The sequence below is a fragment of the Accipiter gentilis genome, chromosome 11, assembly GCF_929443795.1.
Source record: "Accipiter gentilis chromosome 11, bAccGen1.1, whole genome shotgun sequence".
Classification (NCBI taxonomy): domain Eukaryota; kingdom Metazoa; phylum Chordata; class Aves; order Accipitriformes; family Accipitridae; genus Astur; species Astur gentilis.
Genome location: NC_064890.1, coordinates 32,458,663 through 32,475,870, shown reverse-complemented (window position 1 = coordinate 32,475,870; position 17,208 = coordinate 32,458,663). Strand labels below are relative to the sequence as shown.

At 37.8% G+C, this 17,208-nt stretch overlaps 1 protein-coding gene across 1 annotated transcript in view; it reads right to left on the bottom strand.

Moving 5' to 3' along the window:
• CNTN1 (contactin 1) overlaps window positions 1-17,208 on the bottom strand; it is a 252,054-nt gene that overhangs the window by 53,089 nt on the left and 181,757 nt on the right. The window contains exons 7-14 of the mRNA XM_049814048.1: window positions 16,737-16,943; window positions 15,342-15,438; window positions 15,008-15,189; window positions 13,701-13,825; window positions 11,600-11,717; window positions 9,819-9,969; window positions 9,202-9,329; window positions 6,377-6,552 (exon numbers count right to left, since the gene is read on the bottom strand). Of these exons, the coding sequence (XP_049670005.1) occupies window positions 6,377-6,552; window positions 9,202-9,329; window positions 9,819-9,969; window positions 11,600-11,717; window positions 13,701-13,825; window positions 15,008-15,189; window positions 15,342-15,438; window positions 16,737-16,943 (1,184 nt within the window). The remainder of the gene's footprint in view (window positions 1-6,376; window positions 6,553-9,201; window positions 9,330-9,818; window positions 9,970-11,599; window positions 11,718-13,700; window positions 13,826-15,007; window positions 15,190-15,341; window positions 15,439-16,736; window positions 16,944-17,208) is intronic.

The window sequence follows — 17,208 nt, the reverse complement described above, 5'->3', positions numbered from 1 at the left end:
AAACTGTTGACTGGATAAGATGAGAATCAAGCACACATGAAAGAAACCGCTTAATTCTGGCTAGCAATACTTCGGCTGATTGCCTTACAGGGTCAGAGAGAAACGCAGGTTACCCTGTACCTTTTCAATTTTGGAGAGACACAAGTGCTATCAGCAATGACCAAACGCTTAGTTGGATCAGTGAACAATCCAATATTCTTGATATATTTCAGACCATTTCTCTTTTAGTTATTACTAAACTATGTCCCTATATATATTTTCACACTTTTTACTCAAGACTAATACGACAGGGCTTTTAATTCAATCTGCCAAAGCGCATGCAGGATACAGAGATGAGGTGAGTCTGGGACAGCGGCATTTCTGTACAGGTTCCCCCCCAGTTTATTCATCAGGAGTCCAGGGGGAAAAATCTGTGGGGATTACGGTATAAGCGAACACTGGCTGCCTGCCTGCCTAACCACATTTAAGCCTTTTTTGTCTACAGTGGTCTAAGCAACACTGTCAATGGCTTTCGGGAAGAAAAAATCAGTGGGAGTGTCAGTACTTCTATGGGAGCAGAGAGGGCGGCTACCTGCTCCTCTGCCCTCCAAAAAATTACAACAAAGAAGCTGCAGAAGTTCAAAACTCCTTGAGTTTTCAGTTCCTGGTTTTTTTTCCATTTTGTTCGTACCAGTTTTGCTTTTAATAAAAAGGACAAACAGTCCTCTGTTTGAGTGCTGTGTCTAAACCTCTAGTTTATTAACACTAAATGTCATCCTAGAAAGAACCATGCTGCCTGTGAATCTCAGATCACTGCTTGCAGTTTGATCTGCAAATAAACATAAGCAAAGGCTGGGCAAAGCAATAAGGTTTAGAAAAACTGCATAAACTCAGGATTCTCATAATCGTATTATTACTTCAATAACAAATTATTACAAATTCTTAATAGTCTCAGTACTCATTAATTCCTATGTTAGCCCTTTAATTAAAACACTTTATTATATTTATTAATCATGTGCCCATATACTTGCTCTAACATTAATTTCTCATACGGGAACTTGGTCTTAAAATCTAAATGATGAAAAACAGATGGGAAAATGTAACAATTCAAAAATCGACAACCCTTATATATGGTATTCTATCTCATTGGTTCAGAAGCTCTCCTGGAGCAAGGTTTTATGCAGTTGGTGATGAAGCTTTCCATACCTCAGAAGAAGCCTCAGTTCTTGCTGGTAAAAGAAGAGCTTGCAAAGCAAATAAAGAGCGTGGGCATCAGCAAATTTTGTCCACAAATTAGATACGAATGCACTGTATGTTTTCATTCAAAAACCTCAGCTCGGCTAAGTTTAAAAATGCCTTCCTTAACTCAGAGAAAACTGAATCACAGACTGGAAATAGTGATAGCAGTACTCAGGGATGTTCCAAGGGTATCTGTGGTTCACCACTCAGTTATTTACCAAGTTTCAAGCAAAGACTTTCATCGTATGAGCCCTGTATTTATGCTTTAATAGTGATGTCAAAAATAGCATTGTATGACCTATTTCTGAGATTCACTGTTCTCTTTTGACTATCACCTTTGCCAGTGCACTAAATTACTGAAAGCCATCAGATCGTTCCCCTGTGTGATCACAAATCATTTACAGGAATCTAGTCTTTTGACTGAAAGCAGTAGCTGCTTCTGTTGGGACCTCAGAGACAATCAAGGAACTTACATTAGTATGAAGCTAACAAGCCCTTTGTAATAATAAAACTAACTTGGCAGAAATAGAAGAACCTGGTAAGCAGAGACAGAGTCTTTTTTATTTTTAATTCAGGTTCAAAAACTAGACATCTGAGCTTCAGAGGTGTTCCTTACACAGTGGAGGTAAGATGAGAAGAGAATCGATAAGAAGTAATGTGGAAGAGGTGGGATTCTTGGTGATGAGACCAGCTTTTCCAAAGCTAGCAATAATTTAAAACATCTTTTTCTATTACCTGTTAATTTTAACATAGAGTTAAAATTATTAACTCTACGTGAGTTCATGTGAACTGTTTTGTTCCTGCCAGTAGAGGATCTGCTGTGTGGTAGATACAAGTGGAACAGATAATCCAAGAGCTGTTGATGAATGTTAATGTCAATGTGATTATAGCTGCTTTCCTGATCTTGAGATCAGAGATGACATGGGGACAACACCACCACCAGTGCAGCTGTACTGTCTCAATCGTGTTCATAGGAGAGCTTATCTCACTTTGTTTTATAAGCCATGGCTGGCATGAAAGTTACGGGTAAACAAAAAACCCAGCAGGATAATGACGACAGAGTCATTCCCGCTGAAGAATCTCTTCCTTCAGTGAACTATATTTATATGTAAAGGAAGTACAGTGCTAATTCTACCCCTGAAATGTGGACTGGGAAATATTTCCAACAAATATATTATTCTTCCTCATTCAGCATACCGCTGAGAATGCCTGAGGACACTGTGCTTTGTACCAGCATCCCTGTGGTAATATGCCCTGTTATTTCATTTCCAACAGCAGAAAAAGCCTAGGTGCTCGTTCACTTCCACTCATGGCTCACAACTTTACAGCTGATGATGAAAATTCACAATACACTGCAAACTACATTTCTCTAAGTCGTGCTCACACCCGCCTTTCCCAGCTCCTGCTGCCTAACTAGGGATGATACATGTATTTTGGTAGTTTGTGAAGTCTCACAAGCACAGAAGTTACAGTTAACTGATTTTGCTGTGTGTTTTTTTTTTTTAATTTTAGCACAGAAGTTGGCACATCTTGATCTTCTAAACAGACTACATTGCTTTGTGCTGCAAATAGCACTGCGGATTAATAATAGGTTTCCTCAAAGGCTTCTGTCAGAGCTAACTGCTTGTTGGCTTCACCCCCAGCACTATGTCTTCTGCCTCCCTTCCCCTCCTTGCTCTTAACCACTGACTCCATCCATCTCATTCCATGCTCACTACGTTGCTATTAGGCCCTAGCCTCTAAATTTTACCCCAAACCTAGCCAAAATACGCGACTTCCAACTCACTCATGTCTAAAGCGTCTCCCTAATCGACCGAGGCACTGAAAGCAATGTATTGAGACAGTGCCTTTGGAGAGCCCTGCGACTCTTATTCAGAAAAAGCATAGCTCAGCTGATTTGGTTGGCCATGCTTCATGAACAACCACCCGCCCCCTCAATATATTCAACAAATTGTACTGAACGAGCTCACTATAACGCTGTCTCCCAGGTTTTGTTCCAATCCATACACAGGTTCTTCTTCCCAATCCATACACAGCCTCTTCTTCCTCATCAGCGGGTAACTGAGCTTTCTTATCTAAACATGTTTCTCTAATTCTTTAATTCTCCTCCTGAAGTTTCTACTGGTTTCCTGTCACGTAGCTGTAGCTAGACCGCACACTCTGCAAGGAGGATTAACAGGGGAAGCAGTGAAGAAAAATTAAAATTAAAATCTTTGTATCTTTTCTGCGGCAGAAAACTGTGGAATGTGCAAGGAGAGACTTATACAATAAAACTGTCTACTCAATCATATGTTGAAGCAGGAGCATGCAGTAAAACACTTTTGTCTACCATGTCCGGTCAAGGAACTGCAAATGATAATAATTTACAAAAACCAAACAGGTATTAAGCTATACTATATATATAAAAAGTAAGCTTTTCAATCTTTAAATATACATGACAAAAAGCAGATTCATAAATAACAAATCACTGAGCATTAGAGTTTTCCAGATTCCTTGAAATGCTATATCTCTATGGGACATGAAAGGATGTGTTAAAGTTTAGTTCCTCAATCAAATAATCAGAGGAACAACCGTACATAAAGTCAAAAGCAATCAGTTTAATAGTAAGATTTCAAAGACCCCATTTGACTCTTCGAAAGCTAACCAATTAATATTTTTTTTTTTATTATTTTAAATATCACCATCATAAGAAATCAAAACAGCACTGACAAACGTTCTTTTGATAAATGAGTTTTAGTACTAATATAACGCAAGTTACTTTTGCCTTCAGCAAATGATGGAGATACCAAAGCTTCCATTTAAAGAAAGAAGACTTATGCAGGTATTTACATGAATTTCATTAGCGTTCCATTATGTGTATGTGACAACAATATTAGTATTATTTTGGGAACTGAAATACTGTGGCTGTATCAAGTTTCAGCATGTTGATCTGCATTGTCACGTAAATTAATAGTGATGTTATCAGGAAGACTGATGAGGTTCCTTCCTTAACAGGAAATTATAGCACAGAGAGCATGCATCCCATATCCAGTACTTGTAATATTCATGCTGGAATATTTTTTTCTTTTATAATTGAGTGGCAGCATGGGACTCCACCGCTTAGAGCCCAGCAGCTAGGGCTGCTGCTGTCAAATGCACAACAGCTCACCCCTTTGCATCCGAGAAAGCCTGAGCAAACCTGCCACCCAGTGACTTGAGCTGAGAACTGCCAGAGATGGAAGTGGAAGGCCCAAGAAAATCCCTTTCTTCGCTCACACAGCAAGGAAAACACCCCTTAGTGTAAGAATAGAATAACAGATGAATGAAACCGAGATACTGAAAGTGCATATTCCTCTTAATTGCATTCTATATAAACTTTTGTATTGGATTAGCTGAATTTTTTTAAAATTCTGCAGTTGTTATTACTTAAGTGCTGAATCGCCAAGTAACTACAAATCGCAATTCCAGACTTCAAACACGATCCTGCTGTCCTCTCTGTCCTGAGTGATGATGACTGAGCTGCCCGTGGAAGAGGAACAGAGATTATCTGCACTTGCTTCCCATTTGAAAGCCCAGAAGTAAGGCTTAGGAATGCGAAACAAGAAGCTGCCCCTCCTAAAATAATTTCTACCAGTATTGATCAAGTGCAAAAGGAACACAACAAGCCAAGAAATATCCTTCAGGGAGACTGAGTTGCACACTGACAAATTAATTGATGTTTGGATCTAACTTACATAACTTTAACTAAGTGAATTAAGAGTTCGTCACTCTTCAGCTACTTCTGCATTTTATGGAGTATCCATCTCTATTACCTACTGAAAGAGGAAACCTTCCAGCAGAAGTTTCAATACCCACATGAAGCGAACCACCTCTTTCTCTCTCTCTGCAGACCACAGAAGGTCTGTAGAGACCAAGCTAGCCTAGCAAAGCTAGGCTAAATTGTTTTTAAAATCAAGCACTTCAATAAAGTGTTTTAAATATTGTGGAGTTAATCAGAATTTGGGATCAGGAGATCCAGGACCCCTAGCTATCTGGAAGATGGAACAGGTGGCTGGGAACCAAAATATTAAGTCAGTCTTCACAGAGAATAACACCTTACGCACTTGCTGACGCCCTTATTTGGCCCCATATTTGTTCACTTGAAGTGCTATGCTAGAAAGTGCCCTAAAATTGGGATTACATTTCAGAACTAATTTCCCCTAAAAGAAAAAAAACCAAACAATTTCCTTCTGTTTTCCTTATTAAAGAAAGAGAAAAAAGAACCTCTTGGTCCATGGAAAATCAAATAATATTGCCAGCCTAGGAGAAAGACTCTGCAGGAGGCACTTTTACATGGTACATCATTTTAAACGTGGAGCCGAAACTGAACACGGCCCCTGGCAATCCCGGACACTACCGGCACCATTAGGAACCTTCTCTCTCCACATCCACAGTTCCTCTTGGGAGCACCAAAAACCAAAGTATCTAAATTTGAGAATTTTTGTATCATTTAAACCCAGAACAACAGAATAAATATATACATGTGGGCAACCACTCTGAGGTTGTTGTTGAATATTAGGTAAATTAGCATGTAATTAGACATAACCAGAGGGGATTTCTACTCGAGGTATTAATTTTGAATAAGCCTGATAGAAGACTGTAAAAAGATTACCATACATGCAAACACGAAAGGTCTACGATTCCTCTTTATGTGTGCCAAAACGAGTGTCTTTGTATTAACTTGTTTAGCCTTCTCACAAACTCTTCTTGCTCGGTGTTTACAGACTGTTGGACTCCTACCCACCATCTGGCCCAGTCTTGTGCCAAATTCCAGAAATGTTGATGAGAAAAACATGGGTAAGGAAAAGTGAATGCATATGCACACTGTTTTGAGATAATTTCCACCCTGTTTACGACCAGGCTACCTACTTGACAGCTATATTGACTATTAGTCAGAGTGGGATTGAACTGAGGTACCAAAATACTTACATCAATTTAGATATCTGATTTCAGGTAACTACCTGCAAGTTTCTACATGTCTGTAAGGTGTCTAAATTGTAATTTTATTTTATGTTCTTAGCCTACTGCATCTTTCTAGACCTGAACCAACACAACAGAAAAAGTAAAATAGAAAAGACAGCTATTCACAATAAAGAAAACTAGGCTTTCACGTATTAAATAAGGATCTATAGTATCTTACCATAACATTCCTTTCATAATGTTCGTGCTCTTTCTCAAAATCTATTACAAAGCCATTTAGAGACCAAATAAATGTCAGGTCTAATGTGGGATCATGGGATGCAATGCATTGCATGGTAGCATTCTCTCCAACGGTGACATCAACATTCAACGGAGCTAAAGTAATCCTTGTAGCTTCTGTGAAGTTAACGGCAAACATGGAAAATTCCAGTAAATAAGTGTTTATCCAAATGTAAGCTCAGCTCCATAAGTGTTTGATTATACATTAAACCACTCCCTCAAACTCTAGTTTACATGTTATTCCAAACTCTAGTTTACATGTTATTCATGCAGCTACATTGCAAAGGACCAAACTAAAGAGAACAAAGGAAACCTTTTACAACTGAAATGCCTACCTTCTATTTAGCTGTCCTTTGAAAATGGCTACATTTCAGTCTCTGAATCACATTACTGACTCTTTAAAGCTATTTTTATTCATTGACTATATCTCAGGTAGAAAGAAAACAGATGATGAATCTTAAATGACTTGTGTTGCATTTGTTTTTACTATAATGTTTCTTACGTTTTAAAACCTGTCTCTTTAACGAATGGAAAGTTCTACTCGGTTGTCAGGCTGAGTCAGATTTCCATTAGAGCACTGCAGGGACTGAGATCTTAATTTCTCTACTGAGAAAAAATATAATGGGTGCATAACAAACTACACAAATAACTACATGTGGAAAGGAAGAGAAAATAATACAACAAAAGGGAGAAAGCTGTATATCCCCCAGCAATGGCTCTTATTATCACAGAAACAAAAAAAAGGCAGAGATCTCATGATACTTGCTAGAGCTCTTGGTACATGCATCAAACTCATAGAGCAAATTAGCAACTCTGTTCTGGAAGGGACTCAGTGGATTGCTGACACCTGTTCCTTTTTTTTTCAATTATTTTCATAAACCAAAAAGCCACGGAGTATCTTCCTTTTGCCATGACATAGAATATCTTTCCCACCAATATGAGAGTGGGAGTAGGGTACCAAAACCTGGAAGACAGCAGCTGTAAGAAAAGAGCTATTGCTACTAGTTAAGACCTAGGTTCGAGCATGTGCCAAGGAGCACACTACACTCCACCATACACACTACGGCAAAAAACCCTCCAGAAACCTAACATTTCTTGTCAATCTGCCTTTGAGAGAAACCTTCCCCCAGATCCTACTCTAGTAATGTAAAACCTGCTTAATACTGAGACTATGAGGATGGCACAACTACTGTTTTTTGCAGAATGGAGCATCTCATAGTCCATTGGAGCAACCTGTTAACATCTGATCTCTAAAGTCTTAGCTGTGGACACATGTTTAGGATACTTGCTCCATTCTAGTGTTGTGCCTGTACGTCCAGCATTTGGTTCTACCATCAGTGATTTTCTACATGTTTACATAAAGTATTCTACCAGTCTATGAAGTTGCTGAAAAAGTAGTCTAGTGGCAGTGAACAAACAGAGTGTGGGAAAAACCATCAGACTTTGCAGTGTCTGCCAGCTTCAGATTTAACTTTTTAATTTCCTGTAGTCATGTGCAATGTCTGAGAAGTTTTATGGGCCACACAATGTGCTTAGGAATACCATTTTCAAAGCATTCTTCATCAAACCTCATCATTGTCCATAGTGTGAAAATAATTTTGAAATATGTCATCTGACCCTTCTGTTTCTGCTGTGCTGCAAGGGAGATGTCTTAGTCTTTTGGTTCTCCTTTTTAGATGAATCAGAGCAGAATTGTCCAAAATTTTAAAATTCTTTACACCTAGTTTATTAGGTTTATAAACACAAAGTTTAAGTGTTTCACTGTGCAAATTTTGTATGCAAGTGTTCTTCCTGATTTTAGAAGGTATGATATAACTATTAAGGGGCTGGATATTTATTTACATAACCTTTCAAAATAATTAAATGCCTGAGGGTAATATTAAGACATATAAAACTGCAGAAGCTCATAAAAAGTAACCGCAATTATTAAAGGAATCTGATTAATCAAAATAAAGTCTTACAATTCAATTGGTACAATACATTTGGTATAAATCAGCCAGAAAAATGCTTTCATATGATCTGATGATACAGATTAATTCTTACATTAGTACAGCAACATTGCCACATTCAGCATGATTTCTGGAACAGACATTAAAAAATGTATTTGATAAATGAGTCTTCTATTATCAGTGATAATTGATAGGCATAGCTGTTCATGAATGTCATCTTCCCTGCCTGTATTCTACAGCTATTTATGTATTTGACATCAGATTTAAAATACATAATTAAGGATATCAGTACTCAATCAGTAAATACTAATACCCATAAAGGAAAGGAATTTAGTAGTGCAATCATATGGCTATATGCCCCATCTCACAAATTTAATGCATGTTTCTTAACTGCAATGCTCTCTCAAACTTGCTTACCCCACCATCAAAAAAAGAAAAGAAAAACTAAGGAAGGTCAGTAAGAGTCTCATTTCTCTGTTTGAGTCATGGCCCCAGAATCACACTTTAGCTTGAGTGCTAAGCTACCAAACTGAATGAATGCATTAAAATATGTTAATTTAATGGATCAGATTTAATAATCTCTTTTGGAAAAACCAACCCTGAAAACTGAGATACAGTCTCAGAGCTGATGGAAACATACCTCATTTCTACTGAGCAATATGCTTTAAAAGCATCAATTTATTGTTTAACGAGCAATTAAATTAGAAAGAAAAGATATAAAATGGCTTGCAGAAGTAGTGCAATGTTGGAATCAAAATTTGTGATTTTGAATTAAGGGATTCTACCTGAAACAAACTGATGCAATTTAGAGGATTACCTGTCATTTCCAGAACACCAGTGCTATTAGCTTTTCCTCGGTTATTTTCTGCAAAACAGGTGTAGCGACCTTCATCCAACTTTGTGATATTGATAATTTCCAGGCTCCCATCATCCCAGATACGTATGCTTTTGAAAGGGCAAAAAACACATCAAGAGCAATTAGATTTTATATTAGAAAGCAATACTTTCAGTAGAATTGTGGTATGTGAAAGAACAAACCACAAACACCTCTTGGAAGCTCACATCTAACTACTGCACTTATAAACACTCCTATAGTAAAAAATATTTAAACAGACTCTGGCATCATCACATGCCTCACATTGCTGGAGCAAGAGAGTGGACTTTCATTCACTTGTAGTCATTCAAATATTTTTCTTACAGTTCTGTGATACAATTCAATTCTGAAATGTGAACAGCACCAGGCTGGTTTAAGTTGGATACCCTGCTAGCTATCCGGATCCACACTGCTAGCAACATTTTGGCATATCGTTTTCCTGAAATTACACATTGTCCTGCTCCTGAAGTCTGCAAAAGTGAGAACTGGCCTACAGGATAACTAGAAACCTAAGGCAATGTTTTTAAGACTCACACCGTCCACTATCAGTCAATACTAACCGGCTCCCATTTACAAGCAATTCCGTTCCTTTGCTCCACGAGAATTTTGGCTTAGGAGCAGCTTTAGGCTTGCATTCAATGATTACACGCCCCCCTTTAGCGGCTAGGATTTTCTTCTTCATTGGGTTCAGTTCAAAAGTAGGAGGTGAAGCTGAAAGCAAAAATTAACACAAGTATTGCTTGTCAGTGATTTTTCTGCAAAACACAATTTGTTTGCAACATGAAGTAAATGACAGAACTATTGAATTGTATACAAATGTCTATTATTCAGATCAGTGAGAAAAACATTAATGATGCAGAGATGTGCTGAGTAGATGGTGATCTAAAAGAAATAGGAAAAATCATTATGTAGTTCTATGTTGTGTTGCACCAGAGGTTTCTTTCTGTTGATTTCTGAACTTCCACCTAAGTTTAATCTAACAAGATCAAAGTCCACTGAAATCAATAGGAAGTTCCTCCCTTTCAAAGGCCTTTTGATCAGTCCTAATAAAATTTAGATTCCTGGAGACCAATTTCTGTAAAAAGTTGCTCACTCAATCATACTTTCAAAGAATAGTTGGGTTTAACTTTTCAGCGGTTTAAACCCCCCTCTAGCAACTTTAAGGTTGTGCCCTTCTTCCTCTTTGTAGTTTTCTGTTTGGCCGACCGGCCTTAGGTATACTCTCAGATGTACAAGAGTAATGAGACATGACTCTAGCAAGCAGCACACCGATCTATCTGAGGTCAGACCTTTGCTTACTAGTTTTCTCTTTGTTAGTAAGCAAATACAAGAAAAAAATGCTTTTAATTATTTTGCATCTCAGCATACCATCATCGTTAATCATGCTAGTAAGTGTGTGCACAGCTTGAGGAAATAGGGCTACTAGTTATTACAGCAGTACAGTGAAAAACTCCGATAAACATCCACATCTTACCAACACTGAACTTTGAAAATGTGCGTGCAAAAAGCGCTCACTTCTGGGTAATCCAGGCTGGAAGTGAGTACATAGTCATGGAAGAACAGCGAAGGATGAAGTATTGTTGTGCAATGGGTTGGGGAAGTCAAGAATCGTTTAGCTCTTGGGAAAGCGTGGAGGCAAGTGTGAGATGGAAAGCACCCAGGGTAACTACTGCAGGGAAATCTCGGAAAGCCGTGTCATACAGCCAGTATGCCTGCTCTAATGACATCAGTAAAAATATCAGAAATTGTTTTAAGCCTGAGCACTCTGGATCTGAAAGTCAAACTTTCAACAGGATGCTCCTCAGGAAAAGACAATGGATTACTAACTACATCCAGCCATCAAATGGGACAGCCGTACTGCACCCAAAATTTGCAGCTGATTTGAATGCGTTGTAGAAGGCAAAAGCAAAGGGGAGAGTGAAGAGGAGGAGCTTCAAAGGCCTGGTGACGGACAACATGGTTTCTAAATAAGCAGATTTTGCCCCACAGAGGGGTGAGGATAGGTGAGCAAAAAAGAAAATACTTCTCAACCGTTTGAGTGGGCAGTCAGCAACTCTACGCCCTTCATATAATTTCGGCACTACCAGTTCCTCTGAGGGGTAACAGCAGCAAGCACACATCAGAAATCATACAGCAAGCATTCGACATAAATTAATAACTGGATTCCTCAGGTCGTTACCAAAACCCAGCTAGGGAGCAAAAATAAACGCCACCGCACCTAGATTCAGCGAGAATTCTTAGCTTTATCCTCACAGGAATCGGTTACCAAACAACGCTTGCAAATACGACTGCTATCTTCCTCAAACCTCAAATAGTAAATAGAGCAAGTGATTCCACTGACCCACAATCTTCAGTTCAGCATTTGCATAAATAATTCCATGCGTGTTTTCTGCTATACACTGGTACATGCCGGCATCGTCGAAGCTCAGACTCTGCATTCTTAGTTCGCCTTTCCGGAACTAAAACACAGAATCAACAGAACAACAAGATATTCATATACACTACATATGCTGAAGCATTCACATCCCTCCACATTTCTTCTTTTGGTTTTTAGTGACAGTGTTCAGAAGAGAGTCCCTCACATGACATTCAGGCACTGATGAGATTTTATTTTATCCATCTTATATTTCAGTCTTTGTGACAATGCGTTCACCTTTTTTAAAAGAAAGATTCAGTGTCGATTGATATTTTTCTGGAAAATTCTTAGCTGAGTTGCGCTAGACACATCTATTCTTCAGTCCACTGTTACCTTACTAATGCAAACACTACTGATTCAGAAACAAGAAACAAGAAATTAAACTCATTTTATGCACATAAGCTTTGTTTCGCCATGCTCAGTGTTTAGTATGTTATATTGTATGTGCATTGTTTTTCAACAGTAAAAGGTCAAAGCAAGTCCCAGTGAGGTAGTTTTTCAGAAGATTCTTCCGGGAGGCAGTATAAACTATTTTCTATCACTTTAATATAAAAAGAAAACTCAGTAAATCAAAATGAAGTATTTGATCTATTTCTAAAAAACTGTGTATAATAAATGCACAAAGTGCAGTGGGGTATTTTGTAAATTACACATAGATGTCAATCAGTTTTTGAAAGATCATGTTAATAAATTCTGTTTTCTTGTGACAACAAAGCTGAAAAGCTTTAAACTTTGTACATGAGTCAACTGGAGTGCACAGAGTAGTGGAAGAATAAAAGAATACTATTTATCTGAAAAAAAAAAAAAGAATAGATTAAAGGAATCATATTTCCTGTACTGTTTTATTGAAAAAAATTTAAATCAGATTTTCTACAAGAAATCTTTGTTTTGTGCTAAGTGAAACACCTAATTAAAAATTATCTGATTTAGAAACAAGCTATATTCTCAAGGCAATTTAAATATTTTTGCTATTTTCCATTTGGAAATCATCTCGTAATATTAACACACAGCATAACCTTCTGGTGTACTACTGGAGAATTACACACTGCTTTCTGCAATCCAGTACGCAGCTTTTGTCAGTGAAAGCCAAGTTCAGTGGGGACCATCAGCAATTCACTTGCTAAATTACTTGTTTGTAACAACTGCAGAAGCTAGAAAACAGCATTGTTTTTTTCTGGTTTAAGCCATCTCCATATGGCAGATGGTGATATCCCTGTTCTCCCTCCAACCTCCCACATTTTTCTTAAGATACACAGCCAAAACAATGCTGCCTCATTGTCTTTTTTTGTTTGCTTGCCAAGATCAGTGTCACCAGCTCAACAGATGCAGCGTTACGTTGTGCCCTCTTCTCTTCTTTTTGTTCTTTAATGGCTCATCATACAGTATAAGCAATGGGTATTAAATAGGTTGTTGAAATGCCTGGACAAAAAAATCTACTTTGTTTAAACAAAATATCCAATGCAATAAACTGAAATTATCAAACGGTACTCATTTAAACTTCACATAATCTAAAATAATGGAATTATGCAATATTCTGTGGCTAGAAAAAAATGTGAACAAGTACATGATATAGGAACACCACAAGTAATTTAAAAATTACTTTCTTGTCTCCGCTGGCTGTGTTTTGTCTTACATTTTTGAAGACACACTCACGTATAACGTGGTAAAACGGATTATTTTTAGAGAGAAGCTGATAGACATTTTTTTATCCAAAGAGAAGAAAATAGCATTTACTAAAAAAGGCCTGGAGAAAAAGGGATATCCACCTCCCAAACATGTGGTCAAAAGACAAGTTTGTAACTCAGAGCTGAATATTAAAGAGCCTAAAGAAATGCATTTCAAAATTGAAGAGAAGATTGAGATAAAACTTTAAAAACCCACATTTTAATGCCTAGTGCAAGTGGAATCAGCAAATATTTGCATCATTATAATTCATTTTCTTTTAACCTTTTAATAAAGCATGCTTCAAAAAATCTTCTCCATCAGCTAACCATCAATCCTGCCTTATCTATGGCAATATACTTACCGAGGCACCATTCTTCAACCACCTAATTGTTGGAATAGGCTTGCCCGTAGCTACACAAGGCCAGTATAGGTCACTGCCTATATCCTTCTCTGTGTCATTGATATGTTCTACCCACTCGGGAGAGGCTGAAGAATAAAAACCATGATGCCTTGTAAATACAGCAGATACATATTTAATTAGCATTATGTTCTATTAATTCCACTGCTTTTTCCATGATACTTACCAGGCAACACATAGTAATGATGATAACTCAGCAATGCACCAGCACAAGAAAGAAGTGAAGATGTTTTTGCCTTACCACATAGACTGAAAGTAACTTAAACTATTTTTTATAAGAAGAAAATGTGGAATTGATTTAATGGTTCATGAACGTTTAAAGATGTAAGATGTTACCACTTAGACTGACCGGTAGATTATACTGTGTGGAAATTACTCAGTAACACCATAAAAACGAGTTAAATGACATGAAATTGTGCAAAACCATGTATATACTGAAAGGGTTTCCAAGAAAATATTATCTTGGTCCAGAGAAGTTATTTAAGAAATTAATATTGAAAATGCCCCAGCATTTTTGCTTTTGCTAAGCAAATGAACCTCTTTCTCAGCTTTATCTATTACAAGCAGTAACAGCCTTCCCACACCAAGTTTGAATTTATCCCACTGAAGTTTAACTCAGGAGATGTTCTGTACAATCAGTGAAATGAGACAGAAATCTTCTGAAGGTAATTCAGATTATATGTACAACCTTTTCATGCCACGATTTTGTGGCATAAGTCTCAGTCAAGGAGTCAGGTTACTTGGGATGATTCCACTATGAGCAGTAAAATACAATTTTTTGGTTCCCTCATTTAACCAAATGCATGAAGGGAAGGGACAGAGGCTGGAGGAATAAAAAAATTGAGTCTAGCTAGTAAGAGACACAGCTAAGACAGTTAGACAAACAAAATAAGGAAACAAGAAAGCAAAACGGACCTAACGATCTCTTTTTCTTCCTGGAAGTTCTTTCACTTCAAGTACTCTACATTTATGTAATTTCCATTACGCACAATTATATTAATACTAGCACACGTTACTGGCAAGGTATATATACAGCTGTCATAACAAGACAAGTTGAGTAGCTGTTCAATTAATACACAAATGTTATGCCTGGCACTCAATGCATGAGTTCTGATTTTGCTCAATAACTTGAACAGCAGTGTGTCAGGATGATGCTACGAGTCAGCACTGACTTCAAGTGTGAAAACACAGGTATTTCCAACTGAAGTAAAAGCAACACAGATCGCGAAGAATAAAATTGTTCTACCTACCTTGTACATAAACTCTTGCTTGATGTTTATCTTTTCCTTTATAGTTTTCAGCCTCACACTCATAAAGTCCTTCATCTTCATACTGAATGTTGAAGATCTTAAGAACTGCACCAGACATGCTTATCTCAGCAGTGGCTGGCATGGGTTCAAGGTATTTACTCCATCGGAGCTCAGGAACCGGACTTGAAAAGGTACAGTAAAGTACAAATCAGCATGTTCAAGGACTGGCTGTTAAATTGCAGACTACAAAAAAGTGTTTGATGATGAAACATGTATTTTCATTCCCCTGAATGAAAGCAAACAGTTCTCTACAATAACTTTAAAACACACTTACTTCCCAAGAGCAAAACACTCCAGTGTCACGTTTTGCCCCAGGAGAGCATACGTGTCCTTGAACTTCACCTTGATATCAGCGGGATATACTTTTGCACCTAACATGAAAAAAGAGATTCTCAGAAAAGGCACAACAGAAAGGAATACAGCTATAAAAACTTCCACAGTTCCAAGAAAACTGTTCTTAAAATTCCAGACAAAATTCTTCTTTACAATGACTAAATAGCCTGGCCATCCATGAAGTCTGATTTAGCACTCAATTTTTAATAGTAAGGCAGAATTGTTTTACTCAGCAACTAGTTATCTTTCTCTGGACTGTAACGCCTAACATTTTTTACAGAACAATGCTTTAACATAAACTCATTTACTTCCATTTGAAGTGTGATGATGTACTGTGTGTGTGAGTAGACAAAAGCCCGAGTCTCTAATTTCCACAGATTCTGTTACTGGATGGAATGTTTTGAACTACTGTGAATTTAAGCTCAATACTATTTTAGTAAGGGTACGAAGGAACTAGAGCCAGCAAATCTACAGATTAATGAGGGCACAGGGATGCAAATGTAATCAAATCTACCTACTGGTGATCCCTGTAGGACTCCTCTTGCTGTTCTTCTAGATGAAGATCTCAGTGTGAGTATTGGCCATGGAAAATTTGGACAAAGATGACTGATTTTTAATTACTCAAATTCAATCACAGTTCTTCACTGTAACATGGGAAATTTAACAAATAAAAGGGTCGCTGAAATCTTGATGATTAGTTTATGAGACTCTAGTGACTGATAGTCTGAAGTGGCAAAAGTGAACTTGGTTACCATTTGGAAAACATGCAGTTTTCATGAAGAAATGGTGGCGAATAATCTAGTAACACAAAGCCACATAGGTGTTTTAGGGGACTGGCCATGAGACACAAAGCCCTTAGGCTCCTGTTGGATAGGAAATTTCAGCAGGGGAAAAGGATTTTCCATTTTCATGGGGGATTTCCTGGGAAACAAAATTAATTCCTGAAGCTGTTTATCAACTTTTACATAAAGTTTCTGCTTTACAGGCATAATCCTTTGAACCAATGCCAAGACCAGAAAAGATATTAAAGATTTTGGGATGATTACAGGGGCTTATCACATAAAAGAAATGGGGACTCTGGGGATGAAACTCTGTTCTCAATGATATGAAAGGAAATTCGTGAATGAATCCAGAGAGATTTCCTTCACAGAGTTTTCACTGTGAATTGGAACGATTTGGACCTCTGTATCTGGAAAACTAAACAACATTGTGCACTAGCCATTACAACTTGCCATATAATTCTCCTCACAGAGCTGAAAGTAGTTACGAATGAGCAAAATTAAAATACAAACAGTTAGAACATCGCATGCACATAGTATTTCCAATAAATACTTACGATCGGACTGCGGAATAAGTGGAATAAATTTACTGAATACACTCTTTGTTATTGAAGGGCTGGACACAAAACACGAATAATTGCCCTTATCTGATGCTTCTACGTTTGCGATGTAGAGGTTGCCGTTCGTCTGTGACACAAATCGTCGTTTGTCCAAAGCAATGAATACCGGGAACTCATTTAGAAGCCAGCGATAACTGAGATCATCTGGAGGAAAATATTTTCTAGTCAATATTAAAAACAAATACTATCAGCTACTTAAGCCATGGAATACTGTCTGCGTATAAATTACTCCACTCTGATTTCTAGCTTACAGATCTTTTCTTTGGGAGAGGCAGCTGTACGAGAGAGAATATACACGTCCCAGTAGTCAGCTCACACCTGTCTACGCTGAACATCGGGGCATTGCTCCCGTAAGCGCAGGTTACTGTGCACGGCTGCAGTGCCCACAGCTCCCCGTGGGCACAGCCTT